We start from the raw sequence: 19,162 nt of genomic DNA on the forward strand, positions 1-19,162 counted from the left end.
AAAATTGACAAATGGGATCTAATTACACTAAAGAGCTTCTGCACAGCAAAAGAAACTGTCATCAAAGTGAACAGGCAACCTACAGAATGGGAGAAAATTTTTGCAATCTGTCTGTCTGACAGAGGGCTAATATCCAGAATCTACAAGAACTTAAACAAATTTTCAAGAAAAAAAGCAAACAACCCCATCAAAAAATGGGTGAAGGATATGAACAGCCACTTCTCAAAAGAAGATATTTACACAGCCAACAAACATATGAAAGCTCATCATCACTGGTTATTAGAGAAATGCAAATCAAAACCACAGTGAGATCCCATCTCATGCCAGTTAGAATGGTGATCATTAAAAAGTCAGGAAACAGCAGATGCTGGAGTGGATATGGAGAAATAGGAACACTTTTATAGTGTTGATGGGAGTGTAATTTAGTTCAGCCATTGTGGAAGACAGTGTGGTGATTCCTCAAGGATCTAGAATCAGAAGTACCATTTGACCCAGCAATCCCATTACTGGGCATATACCCAAAGGATTATAAATCATTCTGCTATAAAGACACATGCACACGTTTGTTTATTGCAGCACTATTCACATAGAAAAGACTTGGAACCCACACAAATGCCCACCAGTGATAGACTGGATAAACATATACACCATGGAATACTATGCAGACATAAAAAAGGATGAGTTCATGTCCTTTGCAGGGACATGGATGAAGCTGGAAACCATCATTCTCAGCAGATTAACACAGGAACAGAAAACCAAACACCGCATGATCTCACTCATAAGTGGGAGCTGAACAATGAGAACACATGGACACAGGGAGGGGAACATCACACGCCGGGGCCTGTCATGGGATGGGGGGCTAGGGGAGGGATAGCATGAGGAGAAATACCTAATGTAGATGATGGGTTGATGGGTGACCTGCGTGTTCTGTACATGTATCCCAGAACCTAAAGTATAGTAATAAGACAAAACACTTGTCAACGCCAGATTTGTTCTTTTAGTTAATTTTAGTATTTAGTATTTTTTAGTTTTAGTTAGATGGATTTCAAGAGTTCGTTTGGAAGACCCAAGGGATACAATTAAGGAACTTTGGGAACCATCCTAAATTTGGTTTTTGGAACACAAGGAAATATATTGTAACTTTCCTTATTTTTCTGGTGGAGAGGTTTTTTTTTTTTTTTTTTCCCCAACAGGAAAATGGAATTCCACTAAGATTCTTGGGTCATAGATCAGAGGCTTGGACCAGCAAAGAGAAATGAACTTTTGGAAGAATCTTTATCCAGTATTATGGGCCAGTTTAAACTGTAATGTAGGCAGTGACAGGCTGCTTCATCTCTCCCTGCAGTACTGTTTACCAGAAAAAGGAAGGAAGGCTCTGTGTGTGTGTGTGTGTGTGTGTGTGTGTGTGTGTCTGTCTGTCTGTCTGTCTGTCTGTCTGTCTGTCTGTGTTGGTGGATTCAGGGAAATATGGAGAAGCTTCCCAATAAAATGTTCATTTATCTGAAATTAGAAGCAGCTTCTCAGCTCTCTTGGAAAATCTTAAAGAAAGGAGAGTGAATCTGTGTTGAAAGGGAATCAGAATTTTGTATGTGCAATTTGTTCAGTAGTAGTCAACTCATTTCCACTAGCAATGAAGATGAGCAGCTGTGAAGAGGATCCAAAAAACACTTCTATTTGACCTTGGGGAGCGTGTTGTGATTATTTTTGTTGCAGATTGAACTTTGTAATTGTGTTTCTCATTGCTCTGAATCCTGGAACACAAAGTGCTGGATATTGGAGCTGACTGTCATGGAGTATACTCTGAGTGGAAGAAAATGGCTTTAAATGTTTTAAAATGATACAAATAAACAACACAAATCAATCTCAAAGCAAATAATTAATACTTGGCTATTGGCTGTACATTCTTAATAATTTTGATTTTCTTATTAAATGTCTCAAGTTCTTCAACTATGTCATGAGGATTGTTTTGAATAAATTTAAATTTTGGTATATAATTACCAATTATTGACAATTTTAGTTCAGATTTTCCTTATGGAAAGGAAGGAGCACATTATTTAACAGAAACTTTCCTGTGTTCCTCAGTAATCTTAAAATCTTTCCTATATTAAAGAACAAAACAAAAAAAACCTCTTCTTGCTGATCCTTGAGTTTGCTTATACCTATACTGAAAATTTATACCAGATGTGCAATTTGAGGTTCCCAGTATGCTCTTCTTTGGGGACCTCGAAATTTGGGGATGAGGACTATTTCCCCATAACAGCTCCTTAAAAGTTAGTAGTAAATCAATTTCAGTAATCGTTAAAAAAGCTTGATATTTGTAGGCTCACAATTATGTAAGAAATTACATATTGTTATGCTATTTATAAGGTACTTTATTTTGTGTGTTCAATAAAAAGTACAAAATATTAGAAATGAACAGATGTTCACACTAAACTATTTACAATGTAATGCAGAAATAAAAAGTATCTGCCTGTGTTAGTTCAGGAGAAACAAAACATATCAGTTTCTTATTTTGTTATACATTGTTTATAATTTATTTACAGAAGCACTTAATTCATTTAATAAGAATTTGTGTAAAAAGGACACCTGCCAATTATAATAAATAATAAAAATATGTATATGCAAAGATTAAAAAATATCACATCCATTGTCATGGTCCTCGATATAATCAGAGTTAACATGTTGATGATTTTTCCCTCCAAAATTATCAGGAGTTTTTCTGTTTTGTTGTTAAAGTAAAAATTACCGGGCTGTATCCCTAGTTCCAAAGTATTTGCATCATATTTTTGGGGGAGTTAGTGACCTGGGATTTTCCTCCTTCCCTTCCTTATTATTTTTAATTGCTTGTTATGCTTGAATACGTCTATGTTATAGAAGAGTCAAGCAATAGAGTAATACTACACTGAACAAAGTCTGAGACTCTTCTCAAGCCACCTTCACTCCCACTCTGCTCCATGACAAATGACCACTGTCTACAGTGGACCCTACCAGTGACCTGTAGATGGACTTACATGCAAAGATATGTATATTTGGAAGTTCTTAAAACAAATGGAGCATGCATATATATACATATATATTTATATATATGTAGTTTGTGAATGGCGTTTTTCACTTAGTGATTTCTGATAAGGTTTTCCTATATTCCTCATACTAATGGGATCTATATTGTTCTGTTATTTTAGTTTTATTCTTTTACAGTTATTTTTAAAGAAATAAATATATTATTACTGGGGGAAAATTAAACTATACAAGTAAAACAAAAGTCTTCCTTGAATTCCATGCAATCCCACTTCATCCTCTAGAGATAATCTCTGTTTCCAGTGTGATGTATACTTTGTCCTTCTTGTTTTTTAAAAATATGTTTATATATGCATGTACATATGGATACATATATGGTTTGGTAAGTGATTTTTAAAATTGTTACATTGGTTTTTCTGCAACTTGTTTTTTTCACTTAACGGTATTTCCTTGTTGGTACATAGACATCTACATATTTTTATTGTATTCCATGGCATAGTTTAACCATAGCTCATTTTACCATTGTTACTGGGGAGCATTTGTATGTTGTTTACATTATTGGACCATTATAAACAATATTAGAGTAAACATTCCTATACATGCTCTTTTGTGTGCCTATTCAAGTATTCCCTGGTATAGGAAAAAAAAAAAAAAAAAGAATTGCTAGGTTCATGAGTATGTGCATTTTATTTTCAATGAAAACTGCCAAATATGCTTTAAAAAGTCCTCTACCACTTGGATCTCTTAGCGTTGGTAATTTCCTGTACCTTTACTGATACAACTGAGTATTATCAGTCTTTTAAAAATTTTCTAGTCTTATGGGTCATCTTAACACATTTTTAAAAATTATTTTTATTGTTTGTACTTTCGTTGCCCATTTAAAAAATATACATGTATTTGAGATAGGGGCTTATTCTGTTGCCCAGATTGGAGTTCAAGTTCAGTGGTACAGTCACAGCTTACTGTAGCCTCAACCTCCTGGGCTCAACTGATCCTCCTGCCTCAGCCTTGTGAATAGCTGGGACTACAGGCATGCACCACCATGCCCAGCTATTTCTTTTTTAATTATTATTATTTGTAGAGACAAGGTCTCACTGTGTTGCCCAGGCTGGTCTTCAACTCCTGGGCTCAAGTCCTCCTGCCTCAGCTTCCTTTGTTGCCCATTTTAATTTTGGATTACTTTTTTTTTTTTTTTTAACTGATTTGTAGATTTTTTAAAAAATCCTTTTGTTATACATGTGTCACTTGTCTTTGTGATGTATTTTATCATGTAAAAGTATTTAATTTTAAAATGGTCAAATGAGTGTTCTTCATGTATTCTTGAATGTTGTTTCTTGCATAAGAAAAGGGCTTCCCTGATTCAAGGTTTATACACATATTTCTATAATTGAATACTAAGAAAATTTTATTGTCCCAAGAACACTTAACAGAATTTTATCCTTTTCTTACTGATCTGGCACACTACCTTTATCATAATCTTAATGATCAAATACATGTAGCTCTGTTCTGACCTAATTTCTCTTCTGTTGACCTATTTTTCTTCTCTGCTGCTAAATCACACGTTTACATGACTATAGCTTTATACAAATTTTACTATGTGAATGGATGTATACTTCCCCAGGTCAGTCTCAGAATTGTTTTCTTATGTATTTTTTCATGTAGAAATGTTTTATTTACACTATTGCAAAATATCACGTAAAGTCTTGTTGGTATTTTGATGGTTATTATACTGAATTTTAGATTTACTGAGAGACATTTGACTTTTTTTTTTTAAGACAGAGTCTCACTCTGTCGCCCAGGCTGGAGTGCAGTGGCATGATCTCAGCTCACTGCAACCTCCGCCTCCCAGGTTCAAGAGATTCTCCCGCCTCAGCCTCCCAAGTAGCTGGGAGTACAGGCATGTGCCACCACACCTGGCTAATTTTTGTATTTTTAGTAGAGATGGGGATTCACTATGTTGTCCATGCTGGTCTCGAACTCCTGACTTCAGTTGATCCATCTGCCTTAGCCTCCCGAAGTGCTGAGATTACAGGCATAAGCCAGTACACCTGACCTAGATTTGACATTTTATAGTATTGACTCTTTTTGTCCAGAAACATGTTATGCCTTTACATTAATTCAGATCTCATATGGTCTTCAAATTCTATGGTCATCAGCCTGAAGGTCTTCTCTATTTTAGGTTTATTCCTGAATATTTCATTGGATTTGTTGCTTTTTTGATTGGAAGTAAATATATTTTCTAATTATTTATTGATTGTGTATCAAGCTTTTGATTTTTATTGTTGTTGGTATTGACCATATAGCCATAGTACTGCACCAAAATCTTCTATTAGTTCTAATAGTGTGTCAGTAATGGAGTATCAGGTGACTGTCTTTTATATTCTAGAACAAGTAACTCCGTCCAATAGAAATATAATAGAAGCCACATATGTAATTTTAAATTTTCTAGTGGTCATGTTCAAAAAGTAAAAAGAAACAGGTGAAAGTTATTTTAATACTTTAACTCAGTGTATCTAAAATATTTCAACATGTACTTAGCATAAAATATTAATGAGATAATTTACATTCTTTTTTTGGTATTAAGTCTTTAAAATTTCATGTATATTTTATACTTATAGCACAATGTGATTTGAGCTGCAGTAGTCTCACTTTAAATGCTCAGTCACCACAAGTGGCTAGTGGCCACTGTACTAGACAGTGCTTTTTTTTTTTTTTTTTGAGACAAAGTTTTGCTCTTGTTGCCCAGGCTGGAGTGCAATGGCGCGATCTGGGCTCACCGCAAACTCCGCCTCCCGGATTCAAGCAATTCTCCTGCCTCAGCCTCCCGAGTAGCTGGGATTACAGGCGCATGTCATCACGCCCGGCTAATTTTTTTGTACTTTTACTAGAGACGGGGTTTCTCCATGTTGGTCAGGCCTCCCAAAGTTTTGGGATTACCGGTGGCGTGAGCCACTGCGCCCAGCCTGGACAGTACATTTCTAAGTGGACCAGAATATTGCTTGCAAATAATGAAATTTTTTCTCTAAAATTTTTTTGGTCTTTTTTTCTTTTGCCTTAATGTTTTTGCTTGGACTTCAGTAGTACCATCCTGATGTTGATGATATTAATGCGAATACTTACAATGTTTGACCACTATGAATTTCTGACTAGAGGTTTCCTTCCCGTTCTGGTTTGTAAGAATTTTTCTTTAAATCAGAAACCAATTTTAAGTTTAAAAAATATATATATATATTTAAATATATTTATGAAAATGTGGAAACTCTTGAGTGACCATATTTTTTATCTTAAAAAATAGAAATAATACTTTTAAAACGGTGAACAATTCTTGTATTTTAGAAACAAAGCCTCTCGATCATAATGCATTTATTATTATTATTATTATTATTATTATTTATTTTTTTTTTTTTGAAATGGAGTCTTGCTCTGTTGCCCAGGCTGGAGTGCAGTGGCATGATCTCAACTCACTGCAACCTCTGCCTCCCAGGTTCAAGCTATTCTTTTGCCTCAGCCTCCCGAGTAGCTGGGACTACAGGCACCTGCTATCACACCCAGCTAATTTTTGTATTTTTAGTAGAGATTGGGTTTCACCATATTGGCCAAGCTGGTCTTGAAGTCCTGACCTCTTGGTCCACCTGCCTCAGCCTCTCAAAGTGCTGGGATTGTAGGTGTGAGCCACCGCACCCGGCTTTCATTAATTTGTTTTTTAGCAAATTTTTCTACTAAATTTCATTTGCTTTTTAAAAAAATTTAGGTTACCTAATCATAAAAATCTCTATTTCTCTATTTTGTTTTAAATACAGTCAATCTTTGTCCAGTTTTTATAGCAACGAGGATTTTCTGGCCTTGTGAAATGTATCGACATGATTCTTGTTCTACACTTTGGAACTGCTCATTACCATGTTGTATTATATTGTATTGTATTACACAGAATACTGTACAGAAATACATTCATCTCATTGGTGGTGGGACATCCTAACAGGGTGTTTTCCTCCCCAGCAGGACTCTGGACTGTCTTCACGCTAGGTGGTGTGGGCAGCAAAGCGACTGCCTCTCCAGAGCTTTCTTCCCCTCTGGCCAACCAGAGTCTCCTGCTTCTGCTGGTGTTGGCCAATCTGACAGATGCCTCAGATGCGCCAAACCCCTACAGACAAGCCATTATGTCCTTCAAGAACACACAAGGTTTGTGGTATTTTTTTCTCTAATATTCTTTGTAATGGGGAGAGTATTGCTTATTCTATATTGTTTATTGTCTTGTAGTTTTGGAGATGAGTGTCCATTTGTATGTTTTCATATTGGTCAAACATGAGAAAAACCTTAGCTTTTCCTGTCAATATTATCAGGAAGGTCAAGCAAATCCGAGAACAAGGCTGTGATCCTTTATATCTGTTTGAATTCGTATTTCTTTCAGGGATAACCAAACCAGCATGTGTTTAATTTGGGTCAGTCTGTACTACCTGTTAGGGGTAGGAATTAACCTGGAAAACCCAAATGCTAGGTTGTTTTAAATTTTCAGTTAAAGTCTGTGTTCTAGTTAGAGTTTTATAGAACTAAAAATTAGGTCTCAAAAAAAAAAATTAGAGCACAAATCAGAAAACCTTTTTCTGTAGGGATTAGTGGCTTTGTGGAGCCACATGTTCTCTCCTGCAGTCTCTTAGCCTTGCCGTTGTTGCATCAAAGCAGCCGTAGGTACTATGTAAACAGGTTAGATGGCTGTGCTCCAGTAAATCTTTACTTCCAAACAAGGGGGGGTAGGCTGCCCATGAGCTGTGTAACTTGGTATTAATAACTCCTAAAGTAGAAGATGAGCATATCACTTCATGTTGAACCAGCATCTCTTCTCAAAAGGTTACATTCTAAAAGCAGGATTCCTGTAGTACAGTCAAGTGCTGCTCAATGGCAGGGCTGTGTTCCATTAGGCAATTTTTTCGCTGCGTGACTATCATAGTGTACTTAGACAAACCTAGATGGCATAGCTGCTACACAACTAAGCTCTGTGGTGTAGCCTATTGCTCCTAGCCAACAAACCTGTTCAACATGATGATGTACTGAATACTGTAGTCAGTTGTAACACAGTGGTATTTGTGTATCTAGGCAATCTAAACCTAGAAAACGTACAGTAAAAATGTGGTATAATCACATGGGATCACTTCAAATATGTGGTTTATCATTGACTGAAATGTTATTATGCAGCGCATAGCCAGATTCTCAAGACATTTCTAACACCAGTGTGATGAAGATGGGTGGGAAGTACAGTGATTGGATGGGAGCATTTGTAAGCCTTCTGATGCCCCGTGCCATGTTTCTTCCAGGTTATTCTGATACACATTTCTTATAGACGTGGCTAGATGTGCCCATTAATTGTGCCTCTGCCAATTCTGGTATTATTTGCAGCGTGTCCATTTGTGCTGCTCTAACAAAATACCTGAGACTCAATAACCTATAAAGAACAGAAATTTATTTCTCACAGTTCTGAAGCCTGGGAAGTGAATCTAAGATCCAGGCACTGGCAGGTTTGGTGTCTGGTGCTCAGTCTCTGCTTCCAAGATGGGTCCTTCTATCTGTGTCTTCACATGGCAGAAGGGAGTCAAGGGCTAAAAGAGCTGAATGCTATGTGGGCCCTCTTTTATATAGGCCTTCATCCTGTTGATGAGAGAGGGGCCCGTAGGACCTAATCACACTGTAAAGGCCCCACCTCTCAACTTTATTTCATTGGAGATTAAATTTCAACATGAATTGTGGAGAGAACATAAACTATAACACGTTACAATGGGGAAATAATAACAATTTTATGAATTAAAAAATGAAAACTCCTGTATCTATTAGTATTTTTCTGTTCCCATTACTTACTCTTCTTGGTGACAGTATGACTTAATGGTTAAGAAAGCAAGTTTCAGAGTCAAGCATACCTGGCTTCACACCATACCTCTATCACTTCAGAGTGTGAGACCTTTGACAGTTTGCTTAATCTCAATTAGCTTCAAAAGCTTTGCCTATAAAATAGAGAAAATATCACCTAATAGTATTTGTATAAAGACCAAGCAAGGTAAGTCTTTAAAATGATTAGCCCAGATTTTGCAACAAAGCGGGTATTCAGTATATGGTATCTACTATGTTACTCTTGCTGCTCAGGCCAAATGTTGGTATTTAGGGCTGAACTTTGCTTGGGATGGTCACGGTTTGGGAGACCATTTAGTACAATGATGCAAAGTGTTGGCTTTAGGATGCTCATATCCATCAGGGCTGATCTTGGCAAAGTTACTTGATCCCTTTAAACATCTATTACATTCCTTGTAAAGCTGATCAGAATAATGACACGTTTGTTGTATGGGTTAAATAAGGGATAACATAAACAAAGTGTTTAGTATAACAGCTGGTTCATAGTATTTATTAGCTAGTAATGTATGTATGTTGTGGATACACACACACAACACACATATTCCCTTTGCAGTCAGGTATAATACACGTTGGTGAATTTGTTACTTTGCTTCAATTTTATAGAAGTGTAGTGTGTCTAGAATCTTCCACCAGTGAGCATTCTGTAGATTCCATAATATCTGCATACTCACGGCACATGGCAACACTTTCTTTTGCCATCCCTTGCAAAAATATAAAGCCAACCACAAAAAAAAAGAATTATTTTTGTAAGTGTCAAAAATACAGTGTTAGTATTGAAAAAATAGCCTCTATTTCAAATGTAGAAGGAAAAGTGAGGGCACTGGATGGTAAAACTGAAGGCGTTTTGATGCATTCTCCTCACAAATGTAAAGCTTAGAAAGGAGAATCTGAGAGACAAGGACTGTGTTGGAACATATCTCTTTTCCCGTAAGAGCACAGCTTTTAGGAATGTTAAAGCAAGTTATTTTGATGACTTTGTCTGAGTCCGTTGAACTTATCTTTATCTTCTTTGTTACTTCCTAACCTTGATTGCTTCAGTTTCTCAGCAAATCCAGTTAACTGTTGGAAAGGGCCTGTGTCGGTTTGGAATATCAAGAACTTTCCTAGTACAGGCTGTGATTTTTGCTTTTGATTGTTCCAGTGACTGTACTTAAAAAAAAAAAAAAAAAAAAAAAAAAGGTTTCTTAGCAGTTGTAGTCAATTAGGTTTGCATTGGAGATTATATTTTATTTTATTTTAAAAAAAAGTTATAGAAGTTTTCTGGTAGTTGTCTCAAGCTTGGTATGCTCTTTTGATTATAGAACCTAATGTTGAACGTACACAGATGGCCCCCAACCTGCAATGGCTGGACTTAGGATTTTTTGACTTTATGATGGTGCAAAAGCAATATAAATTCAGTACTGTATTTAATAAATTACATGAGATATTCAACACTTTGTTGTAAAATAGGCCTACTGTTACAGTTGGATTAATACAATTTAGAACTGTACACAAAAATAATAGCTTAGGCTAGGCTAGGCTAGGCTAAGCTATGATATTTGGTAAGTTAGGTTGTATTAAATGCATTTTCAACTTAGAATATTTTCAACTTACGATTAATTTATGGGAATATGATCCCATTGTAAGTTGAGGAACGTCTATACTGATTTTGGTGTAAGTGGATACTTCAGCCACGATTTATTCATTTGAAGAAAATTAACCCAGCTTTAAAGGCAGTTGTTTTCTTTTTAATTCTATATTAAAAGAGAATTTTCTATTTTGTATAGAAATTCTATCTTTCTCTCTAGATGTTTTTTATTTAGGACTCATGATTATTTAGTTTCGGTAACAAAGTATTTCATCTTGAAGTCCTGGTTAAATTGTATTGATTGGAGAGCCTTTTGACTCGCTCATAATTCTGTTTATTTAAGTTCATGTTCTTAGAGCTGATTTATTTCAGCTACGTTAATGGGAAGATAGTAACAGAGTCAAACTATGTGACTTAGTTTAGTTCTTTTTAAGGTAAAATTTTTTTTTTTTTTTTTTTGGAGACAAAGTCTCACTCTATCGCCCAGGCTGGAGTGCAATGGTGCAATCTCGGCTCGTTGCAACCTCCACCTCCCGGGTTCAAGCGATTCTCCTGCCACAGCCTCCTGAGTAGCTGGGATTACAGGCCCACACCACCACGCCCGGCTAATTTTTGTATTTTTAGTAGAGATGGGGTTTCACCATGTTGGTCAGCCTGGTCTCAAACTTCTGACCTTGTGATCCACCCATCTCGGGCTCCTAAAGTGCTGGGATTACAGGCGTGAGCCACCATGCCTGGACCTCAAGTAAATTTTGTATAAATTAAAATTTTGAATCTGAAATGTAATGACTTTCCATAAAATTAATGGGAATTGAGTTGTACACATTACTTTAACAATATTTTCATTTATATAAAGCACAGCTAGAAATTACTGATGTGCTGTTTTCTGTATTCCAGATAGCAGTCCTTTCCCCTCATCAATTCCACATGCCTTCCAGATCAACTTTAATAGTTTGTACACAGCTCTTTGTGAACAGCAGACATCTGATCAAGCAACTCTCCTCTTGTATACCTTGCTTCATCAAAATAGTAATATTAGAACATACATGTTGGCTCGCACAGACATGGAAAATCTTGTAAGTATCATACTAAACATTCCATGTGTTTGTATTTTATAATATTTTGAAGAAAAACTTCTTTTCCCAAGAGGGCAAGTTTATTTGCCTGGTTGCCACAAAGGTGATGATCAAGAAATTGATAGGGAGGTGTCACCAGACACAGACAGAGGGTAGGATCTTCTCCAGCATAAGACACAGCTCGTGTGGAGGGGGCCTCCCACAGCAGGACACAGCAACGTCCCTGGCTGACTTGACGCGCCTCCTTGTCCTTACCAGGATTCAGCCTGTTCAAGTCTTCCAAAAACCCTCTGCAATTCTCAAGGAGATTTTTAAATCATCTCAGTCCCTTCCATCTGCTAAGTGCCCGCCCACCAACTTCATGTTACTCATCACAGTTGCAGAATATTCCTGATGAGAATGCTGAAAGGAAAGTGATGTTTCAACTCAGCTGCTCAAATGTCCCATCCCCTCTGGCAGGCTTAGGCTTTAGGACTGTCTGAACTCACTCCCTGGAGTCTTATAGTCATTTTAAGGTACTTTTGTCAGATATCCCTTAAATTACACTATCCATCACTACATGAGTGAAATTAGTTCTCAAATTTTTGTTCATAGACAAAAACTCCTGTAAGCAATAATCGATTTCCTTTATGACTAATGTGCAAACATCAGTGTTTCTATGAGGGGCAGAGTAAGCTACCTCACCAAGGTGTTAATGTTGTTTGAAATACATAGTGTGTAGATAACTGTGGACCCTAATATACTCATAAAAATGTGAACATTCCCGAAATAGCCAGTAGCTGCCTGACAGCAATGAAATGTTCCCTCTGCACCACTTTTTACAGATTGATAGCAGGATTCTCCCAGTATTTGGTTACCATTTTTTCAGTGTTCAATATAAAATACTGCATAAATAGTGAAGGAACACGGAATACTAGAATTCATTGAACATACTCTGCATCCAATTGACACTAAGAATGAAAAATGTGATGAAAGAGTGTCTCCACCTTAGGTCTAGGTGGGAAACATTGCTTAAATAGCAAATTGAGTATGAAAGTGTACTGCTTATATGAGTAAAATCCTGTAAAGAGAAGGTTTGTTTCCTGATGGGTGTGGATAGGCATGGAGACAATTCTGAGGATGATGTATTCTAAGAGAAATGTTGGCAATAAGCAGGAAACCTGTGACGTCACCTGTTTCAGAAAATTGTATGGTAAGGATGCGGGTATATAAGATGGTGCAGAGAGCAGCTGTCTGTGTTTGATGACATACCCGGTGAAAGGTTAAAAGGTTTTGTGTTGTAGTTATTTTGGAGGGTGGTGTTTGTTTATTTGTTCTGGTTTTGTTGGATAATTTCTTAATTCATGCTCCATCTGTCCTTTTACCTTTCTTCTATAATAAATATGTTGAGGCTTTGATGAGAAAATATGTTATCAGTAGGATATTTACTGTGCTGATCTGATTTTGTTATGGTTATCAATTATTTTATTCTGCAGTCTTTGACATTAAGAAGGTAATGTTTGACGGATTACAGTGTTTCTAAGAAATACGTAATTGTGTGTAAATCAGGCTGGAGGCAGACCTCCCTCTGTTCAGCAACAGGTGTTGGCTGATTTGGATTCTTTCTGTTGATGGTCTGACTCACTACTGTTTGACTTGTTTTAACTCAAAACAAGTTAATTAATCTGGTATAACTTCTTATGGTACATTTTTAATTGGTATCTATTAGAATAACAATACAATGACTCGTGCATTTTCTTTTTGTGTCTCTGGATAGTGTCTAGGGCGAATCCAAGTGCCTGAATGTTAAAAACAGGGCTTAAGAGGGCATACTTTTTAGAAAAACTCATTATAGACATGAACACAATTTTTATGTTTTATCACAAGCAAATGTTTAACAAGAAAAGTAGCTAGACTTTTAAGATAGTCATGATTCTTTTAGTTGTAACAGACCCATTTATGCCTAGCGTAAGCAAAAAGAAATATATCTGTACAAATGAAAAATTTGTGCATTTTTTTTTGGCTTCAGTCATAGATGGTTCTAGGGGCTAAATGTTGTTATCCAGGCTCGGCCTCTCCATCTTTTGCCTCTGCCTTTTATAGCTTTGGCCTTATTCTCAGGCACACACTTTCCAAGTGGGGAGACAGGTGGTCACCAGCAGCTCTTGACATATCATAAGCTAAAAAGAGGAAAGATTACACAACTACTTCAGAAATATTTCATGAAGGGCTCCAATAGTCTCTTCTTGGGTTGTGTATCCACTTATTTGACCAATGATTACGGAAGGAGGCGCAGTTAATGCTAAGCCACCATAGCCACAAAGGTAAAGGGAATTTCCTTAAGGAAGGGATCTTGGACAAATAATATATAGTCACTTCGACACTATATTGCTTGTAATTTCCTTAATCAGGGCATTATGAGTTAGTCACTCTTTTAATTTCTGTTTGTGTTAGTCCAGCAGAGATTCGGCTGGCATTTCCCTTAGGCCTCCAGCAGTCTTCTGCTTTTGGGTCAAGCCTTGAGCCTGCACAATATTGCAGACATGCAGCTCCTGTCATTTTGATACTTACTCATTTGAAACTTCACTGAAGAGACACTTAGAAAATGAGATTAAGATTTACAATGATATGCAGTCTAGGATTTATCATGAATTATAAAAGAAATGACATAGGATCTTTACATCTTGTTTTAGATGGACTAATAGTCCTTTATTTTCTGAGTGTGGTTTTTATATAAACATCAAAAAGGAAATTTTTTTTTAGCCCTTTTCTTTTCCTTTTCATGCTAAGTTTCTTGAAAGCCACATTATTTGCCTTTACTTGTTGTGCACTTTTCTACCTGTTGTGATCTAACATTTGTTTCTACAACTTCCTCATCAGCAGCTCCTGATTGTTAGTAAATCTTTGGTCATGTTTCATCATTTTCTTATTTGACTGCATTGCTGCATATGACACTGTTCATTTCTTTATTCTTTAAACCGCTGAATACCTATGTGTTAGTCAGTTCAGGCTTAGTCAGTTCAGAATTTACTCAGGCCTGACTGCTTTAACAAACATACCATAGACTGGTGCTTAAACAACAGAAAGTTATTTCTCACAGTTCTGTAGGCTGAGATTTCCAAGACAGAGATGTCAGCCCCCTTGGTGTCTGGTGCAGACCTGCTTATTGGTTTGTCAAGAGTCATCTACTTGCTGTGTCCTCACATGGCAGTGAGCAGAGGCAGGGAAGAAGCAAGCTCTCTCCTATCTCTTCTTATAAGGGTACTAATCCCATCATGAGTGCTCCACACCTGTTACCTAATCTCCTCGCAAGAGCCCCACCTCTTTATGGTGTCCCATTGGGGGTTAGGGTTTTAACATATGAATTTTGGGGGCCCAAACGTGTAGTTCATATATCTACAAACATATACCTTGGCTTTCTGATCATTTTACTCTGCTGGTTTTTCCACCTCTATGCCTACTGCTTTTCTCTGTCCTTTACGTGTTATTTTTTCTTGTCCTTAAATGTGTCCTGCTGCAGGGTTCTGTCCTTCTTTTTGTTTTTTCCCTGTACTTCTCCCTAAAACATCTAAGCAAATTCAGTTGTCATTTATATGTTGCCAGTGTATATGTTCCCATTTATATGTGCCATATATGTTCTGTTTTTGCAGCCCTGGTTGCCCATATCTCATATCCATGTATCCAGCTGCCCCAGACATTTCCCAGTGGCTGTCTCATAAACACCTTAAACCAAACATGTAAAAATTGGGTTCATTATTTTCCCTGCTCTTCCTTCTCTTACTCCTGTATTCTGTATCACAGTGAGCCATCCACAGAGTTAGCAAAAGCTTTGACTCTCCTGTTTCATTCCCCCATATCCAACCAAATCTTTTTTATTTTCTCTCCTTATTATCTTTGGAATATATTAGTGTTCTTTTTCCTCATTGCCATTCCTTTGGTTTAAGCGGCCTTCATCTCTTACTAAAACTATTGCAACATCTTTAACTGGTTTTCCTGCTTTCTGTCTTGCTATTCTTTAATATTATTTTCTATCCTGTTTCCAGAATGAGTATATTAGAGTCAAATCTGATCATGTCACTTCTCTGCTTTTAAAGCCCTTTCATGGCTCCACAGTGTCCTCAGGTTTAAAGCTCTTACTCTTAATGTGGCTAACAAGACATTTCATAATTTTGCCACAGCTTCCATTTTGGGTCTCATCTGTTTGCCATTATGTCCTTTTTATTCTTTATGTAATCATAATGAATTAATTTAATTTCTCTCAATCTGACCTATCTCCTAACTAAGTTTAGACTTGGTTTTCTCTCTAGAATACTTCTCCTTGAAATTTTCTCCCTTTTCCTCTTCTCAGACAACTCTTAGTAGTTTTTCAGATCTCAGTTTAAATAGTTCTTTCAGAATTAAAGTTATGTTATAAAAGTAATTATATACCATACCCAAGTGGGATTTATCCGAGGAATGTAAGCTTGATTGGACATCTGAAAGTCAGTTATTGTGATACATCATATCAAGAGTGAAAAACAAAAATCATATGATTATTTAAATAGATCCAGAAAAAGGCATTTGACAAAATCATCACTTTTTAATGAAATAAAAATATTTAACAAACTAGGAATAGAAGGGAACATCCTCAGATTAATAAAGGGCTTCTATGAAAACCCTACAGCTCACATCGTACTTAATGGTAAAAGACCATGTTGTCTTTCTCCCTAAGATCAGCCACAAAACAAGGATGTCTGCTTTTGCCATTTCATTCAACATTTTACTGGAGATTCTAGCCTGGGCATTTGATTAAGAGAAAGAAATGAAACACATCTAGATTGGAAAGCAAGGTGTAAAATTATCTGTATTTGCAGATGACATTATCTTATATATAGAAAATCCTAAGGAATCCACTGAAAAACTCTTAGAATTAATAGATGAGTTCAGCAAAGTTGCAGGATACTGGATCAGTATAAAACGTCAATATGCAAAAAATTGTATTTTTATATATGAGAAATCCCAAAATGAAGTTAAGAAAATAGTTCTGTTCATAATAGCATCAGAAATTTAACAAGAGAAGTACAAAACTTACACTCTGAAAACTACAAAATATTATTGAAAGAAATGGGAAAACATATATTCATTGATTGCAACATAAAAAAATAGAGATAGGGTCTTGCTATGTTGCCCAGGCTGGTCTTAAACTTCCGACCTCAAGCGATCCTCCCACATTGGCCTCCTAAAGTGCTGGGATTACAGGTGTGAGCCACCATACCCAGCCCTGATCACAGTACTTAACATCGTTAAGATGGCCGTATTCCCCAGACTGACGTACACATTGAGCACAATACCTATTAGAATCCTAGTTGACTTCTTTATAGAGATTGACAAGATTGTTTAAAAATCCATATAAAATTACAAAGGACCAAGAATAGCCAAAACAATCCTGAAAAAAAACAAATTTGGAGGACTCATACTTTCTAATTTCAAAACTTATTATAAAGCAACACTAATCAATACAGTGTGGTACTGGCACAAGGATAGACGTAATACATCAATGGAGTTGAACTGAGAATCTAGAAATAAACCCATATACCTATCATCAACTGATTTTCAGCCAGGGTGCCAAGACCAATGTGGAAAGAATAGGGTTTTTCAACAAATGGTACTGGTGCAATTGTGTAGTCACTTGCGAAAGGATAAAGTTGGGCTTTTGCTTCACCCCATATACAAAATTAATTCAAAATGGGTCAAAGGCCTAAAAGAGCTAAAACTATAAACCTCTTAGAAGAAAATGGGGGTAAATCTTTATGACCTTGGATTTGGCAAATGACTGTTACATATAACAACAAAAGCATGAGCAACAAAAGAAAAAATAGGTAAATTGAACTGCATCAAAATAAAAACGTTTGTGCTTCAAAGGACCATCAAGAAAGTGAAAAGACAGCCTACAGAATATGAGAAGATATTTGCAAATCACTTATCTGGTAAGGAACTGTATCTATAATATATAAAGAACTTTTAAAACCCAATAGTAAAAGGACAACCCAATTGCAAAATGGATGAAAGATCTGAGTAAGCATTTCTGCAAGGAAGATATACAAATAGCTGGTAATACACATATGAAAAAAACAAACTTGACATTATTAGTCATCAGGTAAGTGTAAATCAAAACCACAGCAAAATACCACTTTACTCCCACTATGATGCCTAGAATAAAATGTTAGTTAATAAGAAGTGAGGATGTGGGGAAATCTAATCTCTCATACACTGTTGGTGGAAATGTAAAATGGTGCAATGGCTTTGAAACAGTCTGGCAGTTCCTGAAACAATTAAATAGTTACCATATGATCCAGCAATTCCAAGGCTAGATATATACCCAAGAGAAATGAGTATATGTCTTCAGGAAAACTTGTAAAGGAATGTTTATAGAAGCATTGCTCATAATAGCAAGAATGTGGAAACAGTTCAAATGTTAGTAAACAGAAGAATGGATAAATGAAATGTGATATGTTTATGCAATGAGATTTTATTTGACATAGAAAGGAATGAGACTCTGATACATACTGCAACATGGATGAACCTTGGTAACATGTTCAGTGAAATAAGGTAGTCACAAAAATCTACGTAGTCTGTGATTCTATTCATACAGACGTCCAAAATAGGGAAATCTATAGAGACAGAAAGTGGTTCCTTTGGGCAGGCTACATAGGGGACTGGAGGAGGTGATAGTTAAAGGGTATGGGGTTTCTTTTTGAGGTAATGAAATTTTTTAAGTTGCCTGTGGTGATGGTTACACATATTTGTTAACATATGGCAAACCATTGAATTATGTACTTTGAATGGATTGTATGGTCTGTAAATTGTGTCTCAATACAGATATTTAAAAGAATGAAGTACTATTCTGACATAGTCTCATTGGACCCGTTACTTACTCTTACATTATTATTTCTTTGAATATACCATTTGCTTGTGTATCTTGTCTGGTAAAGCACAGAGTCGCAATATTTTCAGTACTCTGGTGATATTAGGTACTGTAGGTAAGATGTGCTTTCTACAGGTGTAGCCAAAAAAAAAAAAAAAAAAAAAAGAACATGGCATAAAATATGGTCATATGTTGCTTAATGTGGGGAGTCATTCTGAGAAATTTGTTTTATTAGGTGATTTTGTCATTGTGCAAATATCATAGAGTGTACTTATACAAATCTAGATCGTATAGCCTAACTACACACCTAAGCTTTATGGTGTAACCTATGGCTCCTAGACCATAAACCTGTACATCATGTAACCATACTAAATACTGCAGGCATTTGTAACACAATGGCATTTGTGTATCTAAACATAGAAAGGGTACAGTAAAAATATGGTGGTGTAATCTTATGAGACTATACAACCACAGACTCTTAATGTGATCTGCCATTAATGGAAATGTTATGTGGCGTATTGAAAACTCCAGAATCAGAATTAACAAATGTTGAGTTAAATGACCGTAAAATGTAACTGTGCTTACTAGGTAATGTGGAATGTGAGTACAATGTATTATGTTTGACACAATGTCAGAAGAAACTCCAAAGACAAGAATGCCTGGGAAAAGAGAAAGAGCAATGACTACTTGGTAACTGGTACACTTCGTTCCTGGAATTTAATA

General features: G+C 36.3%; 1 protein-coding gene across 3 annotated transcripts in view; it reads left to right on the forward strand.

Moving 5' to 3' along the window:
- DYM (dymeclin) overlaps window positions 1-19,162 on the forward strand; it is a 405,816-nt gene that overhangs the window by 164,114 nt on the left and 222,540 nt on the right. For all 3 annotated transcript variants that reach the window (XM_025365065.1, XM_025365067.1, XM_025365066.1), the window contains 2 exons: window positions 7,015-7,197; window positions 11,378-11,556. In XM_025365065.1, coding sequence (XP_025220850.1) covers window positions 7,015-7,197; window positions 11,378-11,556 — 362 coding nt within the window. The remainder of the gene's footprint in view (window positions 1-7,014; window positions 7,198-11,377; window positions 11,557-19,162) is intronic.

Source organism: Theropithecus gelada, chromosome 18 (assembly GCF_003255815.1).
Source record: "Theropithecus gelada isolate Dixy chromosome 18, Tgel_1.0, whole genome shotgun sequence".
Classification (NCBI taxonomy): domain Eukaryota; kingdom Metazoa; phylum Chordata; class Mammalia; order Primates; family Cercopithecidae; genus Theropithecus; species Theropithecus gelada.